The sequence below is a fragment of the Ctenocephalides felis genome, unplaced genomic scaffold (assembly GCF_003426905.1).
Source record: "Ctenocephalides felis isolate EL2017-DRISC unplaced genomic scaffold, ASM342690v1 CF-g0.4_SCAFFOLD_01562, whole genome shotgun sequence".
Taxonomy (NCBI): domain Eukaryota; kingdom Metazoa; phylum Arthropoda; class Insecta; order Siphonaptera; family Pulicidae; genus Ctenocephalides; species Ctenocephalides felis.
In genome coordinates, this window is record NW_020537716.1 from 1 (window position 1) to 21,456 (window position 21,456).

Consider the following 21,456-nt stretch of genomic DNA (forward strand, 5'->3'; position numbering starts at 1 on the left):
ATATGTGTAAATAATAGACTTACTCAGTAAAAATTGAGATATACCAACTCTTAAAACTGTCACAAAATTTTGAAATTATGGCACGGTCCATTACTTCAAACTTTGATGAATATTCATAATTAAGCTAGTTTTATCAGGCCTTAATTTTAAGATGTTCGTTAAGTAAAAATGTGAATTTTATCACTGCATAAAAATGATCAAAAACAGCAATTAATTACTAAGAAATAGCCCGGTCGATCTTTATTACTTATTACAAAAAACTAATTTACGCGATTTTCAACTGATTTGGAAAGTTGAAAGCTGTTTAGGCTTTCATGGCTCGAAACTAATCAACGCGAGCCCTTGTCGAGTTTTTTCAATGGTTTTGAATTTTTAAAATCGGTGCAGCCGTTTCTGAAAAGAAACTGCAGAAACGTTTACAAAAGATAAAATTTTGGCTCACTTACATACACATTTTTGTTTTAAATTTAGTGTCAAATAGAATGACTTATCTGGCGAAGATTCTTTATTTGCGAAGTCAATAATAATTACTATTTTACATTTATATCAACTTTTTGTTTCTATTTGTACCATTTATATGAGGCATGCTACGTCACATAGCCTTGCCATAACATTATCTTTATTTGATATTTAATGTATCAAAAAAAAAGTTTTTGCCCAAAATTTCTGCAAAACACTATTTTTTATGTATTTATGATTGATATCACTGGGTTAGATCTCATTTTCTCGACAAGCCAAAAAATTTGGAGTCAATTTGTCAAATGTCAAATATACATATAGTATATTTGAAAAGCTCATGTGGAATTTCTTAGCATAATTCGATAGACACATATGACTGACATGGCAACCAACGTGTTAAAATAGGTAATAAGGATTTTTAATTTCGTCTGCTTTGTATTTGGTCCAACTTTTTTGCAAGGATATTAGAATGTTCAGACAACCAATTTTGATATACTCCTTACTAGTATTGAGTACCTTATTTCCAGTGGTGTTGTGCTAATATTTTTTTTGCCGGAACGCTAAAATTTAAAATCCGGTTCATAAACCGGTTCAAAAAATTTGATATATTTCAATAAGAACTCACAAATCTAATATATTGACTTTTTATATAATTAACTCTATTATACACAGCTAGTCTATACATTAAATTGTACAAGTATGAGGGAATCATTGAGTACATAATTTATATTCTTCAATGACATTAATCATATTTATTCTGGTATTATTTGTATTCATTAATACCTACATGTATTTATTATGATATAAACGTACTCAAGATTTATTACAATACTTTATAAGACTTATCTTAGTAATATGATAGATAATCTATTACCTATCATACTATACTATTATATATTATTGTATATCATATATAGATATCTATTATCTATCATACCGTGAGATACCTATAACGTCATTAACTTATTATATACCCTACATACCTTTTACTTCTTATAAATACTACTGTCTAATTTATATATTCATCAATAATAATATGATAGATAACCTATTACATATCATATTATACTATATTATTGTATATCATATATAGATATCTATTATTTATCATACCGTGAGATATCTATACCGTCATTAACTTATTATATACCTACAGACCTTTTACTTCTTACTTTATATATTCACCTATATTATATAGGTTTACCTTACGCCCTAGTATTATCTCTACCTATCTATTGCCTATACCGGGAATTGAACCCGGGACCTCCGCGTGGAAGTCGCGCACCTTAACCACTACCCTATCGGATACCCCCAACAATAATATAATATGGGACGCACTGTTGTTTCCACGGGTCATTTTCTAATGAATTAGGTAATTAATACTAAGGTGGCGCGACGACACGCAAAAAGAACGGTTGATTGTAGTTACGGTGGTGTAGTGGATAGGTCGTCGCGTGCCACGCGGCGGACCCGGGTTCGATTCTCGGTAGGGTTAATGTAGCGTGTAAGGGAAATTATAGGTAATAGGATATATAGTAGATATAGGTTAGGTGTATTCGGTATACAATGTAGGGATTTGAGAGTATATAATGAAATATAGCGTATGGTACAGATGTAAGGCGTGTAGTATAGAATGTAACGTATAGGCACACGTAAGGCTATAAAAATACATGAATAGGAACCTATGATGTAGATGTTAACGTATAAGAAATGCGAATGAATGTAAGATTTAATTTATAAATATTATTTTTTCTATAAGAAGTTCATACACCTCAATTTGTTACTAAATTAAAAACGACTTTGATAAAACCAGTGGTTTTGTGCTAATATTTTTTTGCCGGAACGCTAAAATTTAAAAACCGGTTCTAAAACCGGTTTTCATGTTTTTCCAGTTCCGTTCAAAAAGGAAAGAAACAAAAATTATTACAAAACCCATTTTGTGCACATATATGTATGTTTATTACAATAATAACATTTAATAAAAATTAGTTGAATAATAACGTATAAAATTTACTTATTAAATCATTTTCTGTATGTAGCGATGTTTTTATATTTTTTCTTGCCGAAACGCGTTCCGGCTCAAAAATGATTTGCCGGAACGACGTTCCGGCGCGTTCCGGCTCGACAACACCACTGCTTATTTCTGACAGAAAATAACAAAAATAAAAATTAAGCTTTCTATTTAATATTAAATAGAAAGCTTTTAATATAATTTCAATCTCTCTGTATATGCACAAGAAAGACGCGAAGTTTAGGAAGTTTTTATATTTTGGATAAACCGTGAGTACTGATCGAAAATAACACATAAGTAAAAAAGAAGCTTTTTATTAATATTAAAAATGGAGGATTTTTATGGAGACCAAGTAGAGCTTGCTCCACTTTAAATTTTTTTGTGAAAAGTTTATAATATCAATCTCCTAATCTTCATGGAATTTTGTTAATTATATATCTATATTTAATTCCTAGATAGTAAGGCACAGGTAATAATTGCATCGTGGAATGCGAGGCCTGGTAAGAATCGTTGTGAGAAATCAGTGTGGTATTACCCTCTTGGCGCCATGAAAGCTAAACATTAACTACAACCGCAGTGAAAAGCTCGTAAATGTCATTTTAATATTACTTTTACGTTTTATAGAGTATTTTATTTACTTGATTCAAATGTTATTTATTAATTATTCAACTAATTATTTGTTACCGTTGCGGATTCAACAGTTTTATGATCTCAAATCAAAGCCTCATTAAGTTATCGATGTTTATCTATTAAATAGACGATAGTAATAAAACAATAAATATAGTGATAGTGATAGCAAATGTAAGGCAAATTCTCATTGTAGAATTGCTAAGTGAATTAATTTTTATATTTCATTAATTAGAAATATACCAACAAATATAGTATGATAAAATGTTTTTGTAATCCAAGCTATTTTCAAACCAAAAGCTTCAAGGTACAACATACATAATTTTCGATGCGTTTAAAATAAGTTATATATTTAAAAAAGTTTGTTCGTATCTAAACTGCATATACATAACAGCCAATTAATCAAATTAAAATTAATTTCATTAAAAAAGTATGTTTCGACAGTTGATACATGTCATCATTCAGGCAGTTTATCCCTAGAAGAACCAAAAGAGGGTTGAAACAATTTTTATAATTTAACTATGAATTAATTAATTAGCAACTCACTATATTGTAAAATAATGAATTTAGATTTTTTTCGTTTTAATATATTATGAATGCATATTATTCATCGTCTCAGAATCTGTATTCAATTTAAATCGCTTTTTACAATTATCTTCGCCGTCTAACCACGAACCATACAACAATCTCAATCGTTAAAAACGTTAATTATTACGTTATTAAACGTTATTCATATCTTTTGCCAAATGTAAATAATTCTACAGAGAGGTGTGACCATGCAAAATAGTTCACTGTTATAAATCTGAAAAAAAAAATCAAGTTTTCGACTCAGAATCATGTGTTCAGCTTATCTACATTTTGCGTAATTACTTTTTTGATAAACAACGATAAAAAAATGTTTTGCGCGAAATAAGATTATTTTCTTAGAATGATTTTAGAAACAATGTTTCTATGAATAATTTCTGGAATATTGATCTAATAAACTAATAAATTGTGAATGATTTTTCTTAAATTTATATAAAAATATGCAGATCAGATTTCAAAAAATATAATGTAAAAAACGTGTCATTTTTTATACATCATTATTATATTTTATTAATATTTTTCAACTTCACAGCAGCTCTTATATTACTAGAAAGTCTGTCGAAATGAAATGACTGCTGTTCTAGATATTTTAAATTATAAATAAAGTGATTTGTGCAAAGGTGTCTGCTAATTCGAACAGAATTAATTGCCCTGGGCAGGCGCCAAGGACGTCCCTTTGCCAAACGAGGTTTCTTAATCAATTAATATATTTTTTAAAACAAATCATTGCATAACATTATACATTTTCAAACATATATAATTTCATTTATATGTTATTGTTTTCACGGGACTTAGACTAAGTAGTAGTAAGTAGAGGCAAAATGTAATCGTGTAACTAGTAGTAATCGTACTAGTAGTAAGTAGTACACCTAAATGAATTTTCCGATATATGTAAATAATTTACTTTTTAATATGCGTATATTAATATTTATGATTTATTTGAGCTTTGGCATCTTATAATAAAAGATTACAAAAGCGCAGTCCATTATTCCAAACAATAATAAATTTTATTATATAAATCTATTTGCAAGTCTATAATATTTTAGAATGTTGGTTAAAAGAACTTGATCAAAACGCAAAGTTTCATTAAAATCGTCAAAAAAATTGATACTCAATTGCGAAGAAACTGCTCGACCGATCTTTCCAAAACCAAATCAGGCAATTCCCAACATCTTTCTAAAAGTAAAATTTTGGCAAAAACGTTGACAAAAAGTATTGCACTTGTATGCTAATTTTAAGGAAATGGCATGATACCGGGGTAGCGGTTTTTGACAAACTCATTTTTTCCAATTTTGGTGTCAAACGATTCAGAATGACTAGACACACCGAAAAAAAACATAAAATTAGCAAGTTGGATTTTTAGCGATTTATAAACTTCTTCTTCCGGCTGTTACAAATACTGATGAGCGTTGAGATATTTTCAAAAGTGTGAAACAATGTTCATTTTTCCAACAGGTTTTAAAAAGACTTTTATATTTGGAAAAGATTGGAAGGCGTTTAAAAGTATTCTTTTTATGAAAGCTTTTTATATTTGGCATAGATAAGGAGGCATTTTCTAAAAGCTTTTCTAACTTTTAGTACAAGGTAAACGGTGTTTCATGTTCTAATTAATTCGTAAGAATGTATCCTAATCCTAATATCCTAATAAATGTAGAAAAAATAATAGGACAATATTGCAATATAATTTTGCTACAATTTTGTGAAAATTTTTTGATTCAAACCTTTACCAACAATATACAAGCATTTAAAGTTTTTTAAAAAAAAGTTTGATTGCCAAAGTAGATGAATTGACAGAATCTTTTGGTTGATCACAAACCAAATTGGATTAGTTTTGGATTTTTGATTAGTGGAAAGCGTTTTCTTTAGTCGAATCTTTTATATACTTTAAACTTGATAGATTTTTAGTTTTATTTATAGATGTAGGTATAACATTAAATATAGTATTTGACTCCATTGTGTAAATTTGATGCAATCTAAATTTGGTGTAATTTGGTGTAATTCTACCAGCTAATGGAATTATGGTATTGAAATAAATAGCCTACAATATCTTGTTTACATTTATTTATGAGAGAGCACAAGAAAAAGTATGATTAATAATCATCTCAAAGATTACCATTATTGAACAAAACATTATTAAATTATTCATGCATATTCATTAGATATTCATCCATTGTTTTTATAATTTTTGCAGAATTAATCTGCTAAATTAGTGAATCACCAATAGTTTATCTTTGAAGATCATACTGATTTTAATTTGTTATTTTTCATTCTTAAAGAAATGTTATTTCTTATTATATTTTTAGTCTTTCCAATCATTTTTATGCCGTAGTGAAAATTAATTGAAGACTGGGTACGGTTGTGCCACTCTTTTTTGCTCAGCAATTATTTTGTTAATTTACCAGTTAGCTGGAAGAAAAGTAAATTAAATGGTGAATTCAACATTTGCTTGGGTAGAAATACTGAAATACTGTCCTTAAATACGGTCGATTACTCATAAAATCAAATCATACAAAAAACACCCAGCCGCCCCAACACATAACTTTGTCAAGAAAAAAAAAGGAATTTTTTTTTAAATATTGAGAAAATTATATGTTAATAAAATTTTTCTGTACGGGTGTATGATTTGATACTTCTTCTAGACGGTTATTCAGATTTTGTTAATTCTTTTCAGAGTTTGTCAAAGGAAATTTTTAAGATTTAATGAACGATAAAGCTATAGTAATACTGTAGAAATAAATAGTAAAAATTACAGAAAACCACTTATCATTGTTTAACATTGAAAACGATGAAATGAAATGAATGAAATTATCTAATTCAGTTTAATAAATAATGCAATCAGTCCAAAATTGCATAAAGATTAATGTTTTAAACTTATGCATTGTTTCACTTTACTAAATTATTTAAACATACAAAAAATATTTCTACTTATTAAAAAAATGTTTTAGAATTTTGTCTGATGTGTCAAAAATGCATTTGTTTGGCATTGGATATGGAATATTTATTACGTTATGATCTTAGATTGAAGAGTGCTCATATAACCAAGATTTTACAAATCAATTCACCTAAGATTTGAACATAAACAATAATATTTATTGAATTATCAATAAGAAAAATGTACTTTAGAAATTATATACGCCAAAGAGCAACTAATATATCGTACGAGATTATGAAAATTATAGACTAAATTATTGAAGCAATTATATTGTCTGGTAAAAAGTATTTTACAACAAAAACTACATTAGTTTTTCTGAATTTCTTATACTGCTTATGCTAAGACCATAAATGAATCACAAAAACAGGACACCATATAGGATTATAGGATATTAAAAATCATAGGATAGGATATTGGAAAAAAGTTGGAACTTTTGAATTGTTGCGTGGGTACAGGACAACGTCTGTCGGGTCATCTAGTATATACATATATATATATATATATATATATATATATATATATATATATATAACACCCAAAAATCATTTCCATGTATTGATATAAATCTAAATTAAACCGAAAATAAATTCTGCTCTCTTTTTCTGGGTGAAGAATAAACAAATTGAAAAATATTAATTGCAATGCTTGTCTTCGTATTATTACCAGACCGTTATTGTTTAACTATGTGACAAATAACGCTTTTGAAAAATATTTCAAATTACTATTTACATAAAATATTTTCTTATATCATTATATATGCGCTTCGTGTATATTTGGTCTAGTTTAACTGTGACAGTTATGAAGTAAACTTGCTCTCCATATTCCTTTCATTTATAATAAATTGATAGATTGACTATTTTTAGCATTTCTGTATAAAAATGTACTAGAAATAATTTATATCTTAAGGTTATGTTAATAAAGTATATTTTTTAACTACTTGAATAACTCTGATCAAAATGGTGATTAATTGTATTTCTATAATATTCAAGCCACATAGCAAGGTCAGTTTTAAAATACATAAAATACTTGTACATATTTATTATTTATTATAGTTAATTTTGGTGTTGATAATATGAATTTGATATAAATAAAATCTTAGAGAGCACAACATTAAAATATCTTATTCTTCATTACTTGATGAGAAAAAAAATCTATTATATTATATTTTGGAACGATAATATGTTTAGATGATATATGGAAGTGAGTTTCGATTTAATTTAATAATAACGTCATTTCATTAATCGTCTTAATTAACGTTAATGCTATATATATTAGTATCTTGTTATATAATTTAATGTCAATATAACAAATTTTAAATTATTCAATATACTAAATTTTGTTCTTAGCGATTCCATGTTTCCAAATTCTATTTGCTTTTATTTTGGACAGCTAGATATCAAGCAGTAGTGTTATCAGATCTCACTTGTAAATATAGATCTAAACATAATTTTAATTGAAATCATGTTTATATCTATATTTGCAAGTGAGATCTGATAACACTACTGCTGGTATGATATAATAGTTTATAAAATAACATTATAAGGAGGCAACCCAGTGGTTAACCATTTTCTTTGTCATTATTCTTAGATATTTCTAAAAGTAATGTGATAAATGCCCCAAAATGCTATTTTCACAAATGACAAAGAGAATGGTTAACCACTGGGTTGCCTCCTTATAGTGCTATTTTATAAACTATTATATCATACCAGCTTACAAAATACTAGGAATAGTTCTGATTTCTGTTAGAAAAAAAATGCAATATAATTATTAAAGCAGTCTAATTTGTATTATAGTATACTTATCTGTGTATTAATTATTTAAATCTTTTAAATTCAGAATAATTTCTAGAATTTGAAATTTTGTGCAAACATATTTTATTAAATTTTTATACTTTTAGAATGCTTAAAATTTCGTTAATTTTTCATAATTAATTTTACTAAAATCTGCTCATCTTAATCAGTTTTCTCTAAAATTATAATATTTTATATATAAAAATTAAATTACCTAAATAATTGAAAATATTATCTGAACAGTTTTTTTAGGTACAAGTTTTCGATTAATTTTGAATTTTAATCGGTTAATTTTCCTGCCCTTCTTAGAAATTTGTCTTAAAGCTGAATTTCTTTGACTGCTAATCTATTACATTATTAAATACTATCTATTGATATTGTTTTAAAATAATTATTTTTATCTATTTTCAGATGGTGTCTAACGATGATGTAGTGGGTACCTCAGGGCCCTCCAGCGCGCCCCAAGATGTTGGCAACCCTCCCATCGTTATTTGTTCCACTGACCCAAATGCGGCGGAACCCCAAAAGCCACTGGAACCCCAACAAACACTCATCGAAAGCACCATCTCCCCAAAACGATTCTCACCACTCACCAGACAGGTAAACGATCAATAATTTTCAAATCTAAATTTATATAGTAGAAATATGTAGATATTAGATGATAATAATATATTGCAATGACTTATAAGGACAAATGTATTTCGTGATCGTCAAAACTAAATAAAAATATATAATTAAATAAAAAATTATGTTGTTGGTGATTAAAACAATGGTATTTTGATTTTAGCAGAAGCTTTCTTGCGTCCAAATCCAATAAAATTATCGAAGCACTGAGGTGTTTTATTCAATGCTGTTTGATCCTTTCTTTTTAGTTTTCAAATATATTTATTATTATTTGATTTTCTGTCAATTTTAATAAGTCAACCAATTTAGGAGAAGATTTTTGATTATCTCATGTTTCCTAAAATAAAACCTAAATCTATCAATCTATCATAAACAAGTAATTAACATAGTGTTTCGCAAATTTGAAAGTGTCTCCAGATATTGAGCAACACGTTTTAATAAAATATATCAGATCATCCAAAATTTGATTATTTGCATACTTGAGATGTTTTGAAACTATGTATATCTTTCGACGTAATCGTTCATAATCAATACAGTTGATTTCAATTCTTGCAAAATTTATTTCTTCATAAATTTTAGCTTTAGACATACTTATAAATATAGATAAATTAATCAAAAGTGTTCAACGTAAAAACTAAATAGTTCAACTAGAATTGAAAATATTAGTGTTAAAATGGTTCATTTTGGTAATTATAATCAAAATAGAGAAATTTTCATGAATCATGATTCAATAATCTAATACAAAATAATGTTGAATGACTGATAATATAAATTTATTATTCTTTTTGAACATCAGGTTCTGGCAGCTTCTGGTCCCATAATGGCAACTGTAGCTGCTGGAATGACATCAGGTTATTCGGCGATTTTATTACCCCAACTAAAACTCGCAGATAGTCCTATTCAAATTGACACTGAACAAGAGTCCTGGATTGGTAAATATTCTTTAATTAAAATAAATATTACTTCAAATATTTATTTGCAATATAGTAACCTATTTTATAATTCTAAGATCTAAGCATGTCTCCAGTCGCAATTTTGTTTCCGAATTGCTTCATGTTAAATATATAATAGACTTTACCAAGAAAAACGATTAAAAGATTTGTCTTTGAAATATTTCAAACTTACAAGATATAATAATTAATATAAATGTTAATGCCTTACTAAAATTGATGCAATACTCACTAACATTTTTTTTTTTTTTTTTTTTAATTTCAATAATTATTACAACTGCTAATTTATTAACATTAGGTAATATTGATAAATAATAATATAAATTTAAATAAATAAAAGAGCAAAAGATAAAATTTACATGAAAATAATATCCGTAATATGATTTAATGTAAAATGTAAGCAAATAATAATAAAATAAGATTAATAAATAATATAAATAAAATTTCAGAATAATAAAATAATACTAGAAAATAATAAAATATAACAAAATAACAATAATAGAAATAGTAAGATAATAATAATAATAATAATAATAATAATAATAATAATAAAATAATAATAGTAATAATAACAAAAATAATAATAATAATTATACTCACTAACATGATTATACAGTATTATAATTAAAATGCTATCTCTCAATTTGCTACTAGTATAAAAGCAATTATTTATTAACTTGATTTGTTTTAAATAAGAAATCAACATTTACACGAGATTTTATATTACGCGATTATATATTACTAAGTCTTTTATTCAAGCTTAAAATCCAGTTCAAAATGCATTTTCAATTAATTAAAATATGATTTATTATAAATATTTCGAAATTAGTTAAAAACAAACAAAAACTGTGTCCCATAGAATAGATCAAGAAGGGTTTACAATTAGTAGAGTACTATACGTAATACGTAACTAAAATGAATATAAGAAAGAATAATTTCTGCAGATGACTAATAATTATTTTATTCATATGAATAGTAGTATCTTTTATAATTAAGAAAAATTTGTATTTTTTGGTTTATTGTTCTTATACGTTTCGTTAAAGTTAGAAGATATTTGCACTACCACAAGTGAATTTTGAAAAATCATATTCCCTAGGAATTGGTAATACTTGAAAAATATGTGAATTTGTAAAAATGTTCTAGAAGCATTTTAAGATAATTGGTTAAGATTTTGAGTGAATTCTATACCATCGTTACAATTTTTTTGTAGTAGTGATTCTTAGCGTGTTAAGTACGAAAACCATTGCATGGCAGATTCCAATTATGGGCATTTTTATCCATCAGGAGTTTGAAAATACAAAAAAACGAAATTTAAAATTGTTCCTGTAAGCTTCAAATTTTTATACGATTTAATTTATTAATTATAAGTTTGATAATCAAAATGCCAGGCGAGTTTAACCTGCCAAAAGATTCACAAAGTTTATATAATAATAAAATACTATCAATAAAACAACGTGTGCCGAGACAAAATGTTAAATTTATTCAGGAGCATATTGTAATCGGAATAAGTTTTATACATTCTTAATTTTTTATTTGGGCTCGCCCGTATGTAAGCGGTTAAGAGCGACGGGACTTGTTTCAGAGGTCTCGGGTTCGATACCGACTTCGAGCAGCCTGTTATCAGGCAGCAGTGACAACGATTTTCTTATTATAGATAGCAATATGTTTCCAAGTGAAAATAGCCTTAGCCCGGCATCGCTGCACGAATGAAATGTCAGTCCTATTAGATTAATTCTAATAACGAAAATCATCAAATATGAATGGAATAACCATTGGGTTACCATCTAAAAAAAATACTAAGCAAGAAGAAGTTTCAGCCCAACAGCTCATAGGACGTAAGGTTCTGATTGCTGTTCAAAAATTAAAAACAATTTTTTTTTGATTTGCAAACATTTTCGTTGAACTTTCTCTATGGCATTCGAATTGTTTAATGAACATACCAAATAATCAATTCATACTCAAGAGCAATTCGTTCGTCCTCATGTTTTTTTTTACATTATTATGATTTTATATTATATAAATGTGAGTATTTACGTGTATAAATATAACTTACATGTTCAAATATAATATTGAAATACACTGCTTTAATTTGAGTAAAAAGATTACCAATTCAACTACATTATCATTACGATTACATCATCACGGTTACGAAAGTTCATGATGGACGAATTAATACACTTTACGGTTGCTATGCCAAAAAATTATTTTGAAAGATTTTTAACTTCCCGTATGGTTTGTAAGTTATTGTGATCGTCAAAAAATAGAAAATGAAAATTTTTGCATATCTTTACGCTTCGGGGGTTTCTGAACATTTTGGCATTAGAAAAGATTGATATATGTATGTGTACGGATCAACCGATTTGAATGGTTCAAAAAATAGAAATCGTGTTTTTGAAAGAAAGGAACATCCGATTCGAATGATCCAACTAGTGGGTGCATGGCATCGTGGCTTAAGGCAAATTGCTGCAACTTCCCGTGCCGCAATTAAAAATCTTGGTACGGAACCCAAAAAATATACACAAAATATGTTGACATTATTGAAATCTCTATAAAATATCTGATAATTTGATCAATAAAGCTTTTTGACTGCCAAATGTCATTTTTTTAACTTATTTTATTGAGAGTCCATAACCGCCTTCCCAAAAATTTAATCTTGTCAATACAAATAAAATGTTTTTTGAATTATTAAAATCGGACGCTCCGTTCTCCTAAATAAAACTAAGTTACTGTTTTTGTCACTTTTTGCCCCATATCTTCGGAAAGGCTAGACCTGCTTTCGCCAAAAACTAATCAGCACGTCTCCTTATCAATACGAATCGAATGTTTTTTGAATTATTCAAATCGGTCTTTATAAGTCTTGATTGACAAAATAATAAATAAAGCTAAAAAAAAATTCAAATCGGTTGATCGGTGTTCCCGCAATCGTCGACGAAAATTTGTATCCGCACACACACACACATATACATACACATACATCCATTTTTTTTAATGTATGCCGAAATGTTCAAAAACCTTTGAAACGTAAAGATATATAAAAAATTTCATTTTCGATTTTTTGCGACTACTATAACTTACCCTACGGGATGTTAAAAACAGTTAATTTTTAATGATGGGGTGAAGACGTGATTGAGTTTTGGCAAAGGTAGGTCCAGTCATTTCGGAGATTGGGAGCTAAATTTGCAAAAATATCAGTTTTTTGAAAGAACTAAGTATCCGATTTGAATGATTCAAAAAAGTTTCTGCTTGTGTTGACGAAACGATTGCTTTTGGGAAAAGATTTTTTTTTTGTTTTTTTTTTAATAACAACAATCAGAACATTAAATACATTCTATGAGTTATTTCAATTCACATTAATTATAGATAGTAGTTACCCTAGTTATTAGATGCGATTTATTGGATCAAGTTATTAGTTCATAATTTTGAAAGAATAAATGCTAAAACTGATCTTACAATTTTTTCATTCTTTTTATATGATACAATTTTGATAAACTTGCGTATCATGTATGTCTGTTCTTTGCAATTTAGAACAAAATGTGTGAATTTCATTATAAGACATTACATCCGCATTTTAATTGCCTTGAGCGTCACTTCAAAAGTGAAAGCTTTCTTCTAACCACAATAACAAAACTTCAAGAGCAAATCTTTATCGGCGATTAATGAACTTCTCAATGTATTGTTGCAGATATTTTATTTGCTTTAATAATGGCATGTTTTCATCGTATTATAATATTATAATAGCGCCATTCGTATGCACTAATCACGCTCGGTCTCGGTGCCGGTCAGTGAATCATTTATGAAACTACGAGTATTGATGTCTTATTATGCACATTATTTACTCAGTTGTCTTTTCATGCGAGATCATGAATGGATTTAATCGAAGCTTTCTAACAACAGTTAAAATACGTCTATTTGTTAATAATATTGACCAGAATTGCAAATATTTTTCAAAAGGTGAAAAGATTTCGATCGAATGGAAAGTATTCAGTAAATTTGTTTGTATAGCGCGTTTAATTTTTCCTTTAAATTAATCATCAAATTATTGTAAGATTGGCATTTTAAGACATGTATTTGTTTAATTAATAACATATATTTTTATATATCGAACGTTTAAAATAAAATAACATTTTTTATTTAAATAAAAAATAAAATTAATTAATAATATATTAATCCTGATGTTCTGTAAAGCGTTTATAAGTTCTTTACCTAGAAATTCTATTTTCAATTTTATCCAAATAGGAATCAAGCTGTTCTATGAACCAAAAAACGGGCTTTTACATAATGGTGTTCCTGTAAAGCCTAAAAATTTTTGTACTGGTGATTCTTAGGGTGATAAGTTCGAAAACAATCGCAAGGCAGGTTTCAGTCCTGCAGATTATTATCCAGCAGGAAATTGAAAATGCAAAAAATGGAAAATTAGTGCATGGCATAGTGCCTTAAGGCAAATTGCTCGAACTTTTGTAGTAGTAGATTTAAAATTTTTAAAAGCTTTTAAAAAAATTAAAATAGAAAAATTAGATGTGTTGAGAATTTCGAAATTTTTTAATAAAACTTGACGTTTTTGAAAAATTTTAAATATTTTTTATATTCTATAATTTTTTGAAAATTTTGAACCTTTTTTCAAAGCAATGGCGCTGTGAAGAGATGAAATATCGAAGCGCGTAAGCGCCGCATTGCGGTATAACGGATAGAATTAGAACGGATCCCATAGAAATATAGACAAAATTTGTACTTATTATTAAAATCTTTATAAAATATCTGAGATAATTTGATGGGCATATGTCTAATGATCATTTTTGTTCGCCAGATGTGCCTTTTTATTGTTTTATTGGATATCCGAAACCTTTCCAAAAATCAGTTCTTCATTTCGTTAATACAAATAAAAAAAAAATCAAATCGTATGCTCCGATTATAGCAAAAACTGAATTACCATTTTTTTTCACATTTTACCCTGTGTCTTCAAAATGGCTAGTACTGCCTTTGCCAAAAACTAATCAGCCCCATCAATACGAATCGATTTTTTTTTATTTATTCGAATCGGTTGATGGGTGTTCACGAAATCGTCGACGAAAATTTGTATCAGCACACATATACATACATCCGATGCCGAAATTTTCAGAAACCTTTAAAATCTTTGAAATTGTTTATATTTTTGTGTTCACTATATCTCACCCAACGGAAAGTTAATTAAACTTGTTCCAATAAGCTTCAAATTTTTATACATTTTAATTTATTCATTGTAAAGTTATTATATGCATACATACAAATACAATAAAAGTGTAAAGATTTAATTATAAAATGTATGATGACTAATATACATGTATACAAAGTCAACAAATAAACAATAAATAAAAAAAAAAAATGAAAATAAAAATATACACACATACAGTGTCGAAATGCACAGAATAAATAGTTTATTTATTTTGACTATTTGACTGCTAATAAATATTTCAAAAATATATAATACATATTATAATATTTAGAAACGGCATTTCCTTAGCTTTGTATTTTCTAGATCTTATTTGCCTTTTTTTTCTCAGTCATACTGAACGTTTTTTTATAATTTTTTTATTTATTTATATGTTTATATATATTATTTTCATATCTCAGTCAGACAGGTGTGTCTGGTATGAGAAATTATGAAAACAGTTTTCATAAAATTTCAAAATCATTACTCTACTGAAAGAAATAATTTTCTAAAAAATTATTTAATAAATATTTGATTAATTTTAGCATCAGTGGCAGCTTTGCCAATGTCGGCGGGTTGTCTGATATCAGGAGTTTTGATGGAGCGATACGGAAGACGAGCGACCCATTTGCTGCTATGCGTTCCTTTTGTTCTCGGCTGGGCTCTCATAGCAATGTCTAGCTCTATAGCGCCTTTATTAATCGGCAGGTTTCTTACAGGTAAAAAGTTTATCTTATGTCTAATTTATAAGAAAAGATATTAAACTTTCATTTTGATTGCAAACGTGTTAATAAGAAAAGTATTTTTTAGATCTACCTCATCTAATTCAATGCACCATACTTTTGTATGATATAAGAAATTATAAGCAGATAAACATTATTTACGTTTCTGGCACTAATTGCAGTCGTTTTCTTTTTTTCGAAGGCAAACTAAGAATTGTCATTTTTTTTTAATCAAATACACTACCCGCTAGGCCAAAATCCGTAATATTTATGTAATTTTTACGCAAGAAAAGTTACATACTTATGTCATTTTTACGTATGATTAATAAGTAATAATTTCGCCCATTTTAAGTAATGTGGATTATTACGTAATATGTATTACGAAAATATTTCATAATAATTACGTAATTTTTGAAAAAAAAATATAGATTAAAGCTTACAAACACTGCATCAAAAAAATCTTGAAATCTCTACTAATATAATCCAAGTTTAAGAAAAATTCATTGAAATTTTTGCGAATTTGATCAAATTTTATATACCCCACTTTATATTTTAATTCGAATTATAAATCCTTATTTGTGACGACCAGCATATAATTATAAGTTGATTTATATAAATTCGCTTCAAACAAGAGGTACGTAACATAAAAATGTTTTTCCTGAATATATTTTAGGTCTTTGTGTGGGTCTGCTCGGGCCACCATGTTCCGTATACATCGGCGAGACGAGCGGGCCTCGTTACCGGGGATTCCTGCTAGCGGCTGTGTCCCTTGCTATAGCATTAGGCATTTTATTGGCCCATATAATGGGTACATTTTTGCATTGGCGCCTTACGGCTGCCATTTGTTCCGCCTTTCCATTTGTGTGCTATCTGATGATGTCGATAGCCCCCGAAAGTCCGAGTTGGCTGTATCCCATGGATACCCTCTACAAGCAGAAAGATCCTTTCGATGGCTTCGGGGCTGCGATGATGAGTCTTTGTTGGAATTGCAAACTTTATTACAAACGCATTCGGTCAAATCGAATACGAATAAATGGCAACACGCAAAGAAAGCATCATTTTTGAAGCCACTGATAATAATCTGTATATTTTTCTTGACGTGCCAATTCTCAGGCGTCAATGCCGTCGCATTCTATTCAGTGACAATTATTCGCGATGCTTTGGGGCCTAGTATTAATGAATATTTAGCTATGGGAATTGTGGACGTTGTGCGTGTTGTTATGTCAGTCGTAGCGTGCATATTATTGAGAAGATTCGGCAGAAGGCCGCTGGCCGTTATTAGTGGAATTGGAACATCTTTCTCGCTATTAGTCTTGGCTGCCTATTTATATTTGACCAGAAATAATGGTGGTGCAGCGTGGATTCCAATGCTGAGTTTAATAAGTTATATTTGCTTCATCAGCGTTGGTATTGTACCTCTACCATGGGCAATGACAGGAGAAGTTTTTCCAACGGCGTTGCGCGGCCTGGGTTCCGGAATTGCATCTGCGCTGGCCTTTTTGGCATTTTTTGTAGTAGTTAAAACCGGACCGGCTATGTTTTTGAACATCGGACAAGATGGAACGTTTCTAACATACGGAACCATCGCTCTTCTCGGTACTATAGTATTATACTTTTTCTTGCCAGAAACTAAAGACAAAACATTGCAAGAAATAGAAGACTATTTCGTTCACTCGAAGGATAAAGAAAAGCAAGAAGATACAAACGTGTAATATAGTTGTATTTTGGTAAAATAATTATTTTTATAAAGGACTGCATATCATATTCATTAGTTACAACCCTCACATTAGATTTACTTAAACTAATTTTATTTTAAAATAAGTATTTGCCATCGATTATATTGCTGTTATGATGCGACACAGCTAATATGTGGTATTTGAACAATATTTGAATTCATGTGAATTACTTTGCCAATTAATTTATTACTAGTTTTAGAAAATAATAATAAGGACCCAATATAAGTATAAACTTTTATTTTTGCATAACTACAAATTTAGAATAATGTCGGTGTATATAATTAATCTACAGTTACTTTTTAACTTTTTATCTGAAACATTTTCAATATAAACATATCTTTATGCACTATTAAATAGACAATATAAATAAACCTTTGAAATGAACTCAAATGTGTCACTCAATATTTCAAACATAAAATATTGAAAAATATTATATAAAACATTCTTGTTAAAGTTTTACAAAGCATATGTAAACGTGTGCTATATAGACAAAAATGAAATGTATATATGTGCTGATATGATTACAAACATGCAAATATATTGAATGCTAACTTACAATTGCTTACATACCAAATTTTCAAAAATTGATCAACATGCTCTCTAAATTTAAATACTACTTCAAAGCAATATAACCGAATTAAAAACATAATTTTTCCAAATACTGAACAGTTTCATTTTTAATCCCAAATAATTTTAGTGTAATATTTTTTTAAAAAATAATATAGTTCATTTGAATAATATAATATAAAAATTATTGCCTATATAATTCAAAACAGCCTAATCATAATAGTCTAGTATAAAAAATGAATATATAATACTACATATTCTAAATAATGCTCTTCTAACAAATATCCATCAATATTTAACAATGATAATCATTCAAATTTATTTAACAATTAATAGATTAATCTTCACGCCCTAGATGGGAGAATACTTTGTAAAGCACAAAAAAATTATAAAATTCAATGAAAAAAGAATCATGGATTCTTCTTAGATACTAAAGTTTTAGTAATATATCTCATTTATAGACATTAAAATATTTAGTTACAATCCATCTCTTTTATTTCAACCATCGACCAAATAAAATTAATGACAAAACTTTTAGTACCAAAATAATGAATTTAGAATTTGATCATGTCATGTAATGTCATGGCTTTGGTGATGATTATATTATTCATTTAAATTTATAAAAATGCTACAAAATTTATCTATGGATATCTTATGTGTGACAAAAATACTATCACAAATACATGTATATTATACTTTGATTAATAAGGTATACTTTGAAATATAATTTCTATAATACTTATTCCCGTTAAAATATTTGAATACCTTCAGAAGCTAATGGAGTTGAGGGTTGTATAGAGAAATATTTAAAAATACTTTGGCCTCACATTTCAGGTTTCTTAAAGTTATGGAGTATGTCTAATCTATTGTTCTTTCATAAAATAATGTCATTTATTGTATAATTTCTACATAGTTAGCAGGAAATAAACCAAAAGCGCCATCAGGGGCTAATCCTTGCCACCATCCCTCATCAATACAATCAATATGTGTTATAATATCACCAGGATCAAAGGTAATTTCAGTCTCATCAGCTATAAATATAAAAAAAATATTTAAAATGTATGAAATAAAGATAAATTTAATTACTTTATGTAAGTACCTGCTTGATAATCATATAAAGCTCTAGCTTTCAGTCCTAAATCTCCATAGTCATTATATAAGTCATATACTTCTGAATCTGTAGTTTTGTAAACTAATTCATCTGAAAATTATTCTTATGATTTAATTAAATCGAATTTTACTTCCACATATTTGAAATATATATACTAATTAGCAGTCAATTTTCACAGCTTATCTGATATATCTGCACATATACATACCTTCATTATTTTGTCCTATCACTTCTAAAGCAGCAATTTCATCAACTTGTTTAACAACTTCATTTTCAATAACTTTGTTACTTTGCGGAGTTCTTTTAATAGTAGAATACTTTTCATCTTCTGTTTCTGAATTACAATCATAGTTCTGGCAATCATCATTAGAAGATGCTTTTATATCATTGTCTGCACTTTCAGCACAATTTGTGGCAACATTTTCAGGTTGATTTTGGAATGTATTATCAATGTCTTTAGTACTTTCTTTAAAGTCTTTTATATTTTCTTTATTTTCTTCTACTACTTCTGAAGAGTGATTACTTTTAACTTCAGCAGTTGCTGCCAAAGCAGCTATAGATCTCTGAACTATTGAATTTCGTAAAGGCTTGGCTGGTGCTGGGTTCCTAAAAAATATATACATTTTCAAATAATTATATTATCCAAAATTATTTCAGTCATTACTTTTGCAATTGTGGAGTGCTGGCTTTCTCAAAAATAGCTCTACTATTAGCAATTGATCTGTTTGATTGTATTATAGTTTTAGCTTCCTCTGTAGGTGTTAGCTTTTTATCTTTGCTGACATTATTACTTTCTTCTTCTCGATGTTGTTTTGCTTCAATTATTTTTTGTCTACAATGAATAAATAAGTTTTTTCAATTAATTATAATAACATTTACTTGTCATAAGTGCTTACTGTTGACTAGCCAAATTTTTTTTCTGTGCTTCTGCTTCAAACCTTTTTTTCTCATTTTCCTGTTCCTTTTGCCAGAAGGAATTACGCTCCTTTGAGTTAATTTCTAGACCTAAAATTAATATCATAATAAATCAAATAAACCAACATATTAATTAATAATAATTTACTTGGTATTATTCTCTTATATGTGCTAGTAACAGGTTTGCAAGGTTCAGGTTCTTGTCTTGGGGCTTTGAAATCATATCTGGAAGCTCCTGTTGCAACAAGTTTTATGATTCTATCATGATCTAAATCTTCTTCCGCACGGGCATGCAATGTAGCATGTGCTCCATGAAGCAATCGCGCAACTTCACCAACATGACCAGCACAGGTACCTTTTCTAACTACTGGGGCACCTTCTCCCTGTATCAGTAGTAACATTTCTAAATTATTGAATATAATAATAAAATAATATAATAATATATTGCAAACTGTAGAAAGTTTTAGGTAAAAACACTTCCACAAATTCCAAACTTTTCTAAGCATTTCAAAGCATTTTATAGGTTGAAAGTGGATGGACTGCATATCACTTTAAATATAATTTTATGTCATTTACCTGCCAATTTATAAAAACATATTTGTGTAGACTAGTTTGTGGATCAGTCACTTTTAAAAATGCATACATAATTTTACTGCTATTCATTTCATCAACGAGTTCATCTAAGCCCCCATTTCCAGTAGAAACAACTTTTAGGTCGTTACTTTGACCATCATACCCGAATAAAGCCCTAGAAATCAATACATACATTGCTGATATAAAATTTATCATGAGTTCATTATCAAAAATTTTAATCTCCTTTAGAAAGTGTATGCACAAACTTTCACATATATAATAGAACATACCAATCTGTAGAAGATTTTTCATCTAGAACATCTTTCCAAGCATTGATTATATTTTCTTGGTGTTTTTTAAGGTTGATCGACATTTTAAGTATTTTAAGTTTATTTTATTTTTAGTTGTATCAACGCCTTCACTTGATAAGAATGTTTATCTTTTAGTTGTCATTTAAATGTCAGACCGGCTTAACATGATTTCTCTTTTTCTTTTTAATCGTATTATTTTCTTTAAGTAGATGAAAATAATTAAATTAATATTCAAAATAAGATAATTTAAATTAATAGCATTTATTATGAATCACTTTAATATTCAAATATGAAAGTCTTTGTCTATATAATTATTTTGCTGAATGTGGTAACACTTTTCTTCTGTCAGTTGTCAGAC

The 21,456-nt window shown here is 28.1% G+C and overlaps 1 protein-coding gene and 1 pseudogene across 1 annotated transcript; one reads left to right on the forward strand and one right to left on the reverse strand.

Moving 5' to 3' along the window:
• The first annotated feature begins 8,884 nt into the window (after positions 1-8,884).
• LOC113372081 lies at positions 8,885-17,806 on the forward strand (annotated as a pseudogene).
• A 1,074-nt stretch (positions 17,807-18,880) lies between these two features.
• Positions 18,881-21,277, reverse strand: LOC113372083 (drebrin-like protein). The gene is made up of 8 exons (XM_026612416.1): positions 21,078-21,277; positions 20,791-20,962; positions 20,363-20,597; positions 20,196-20,304; positions 19,964-20,131; positions 19,508-19,905; positions 19,288-19,389; positions 18,881-19,219 (listed from the first exon to the last, which is right to left on the reverse strand). The coding sequence occupies exons 1-8, from the start codon at positions 21,158-21,160 to the stop codon at positions 19,080-19,082; spliced, it is 1,407 nt and encodes a 468-aa protein (XP_026468201.1). The 5' UTR covers positions 21,161-21,277; the 3' UTR covers positions 18,881-19,079.
• Between the last annotated feature and the right edge of the window lie 179 nt (positions 21,278-21,456).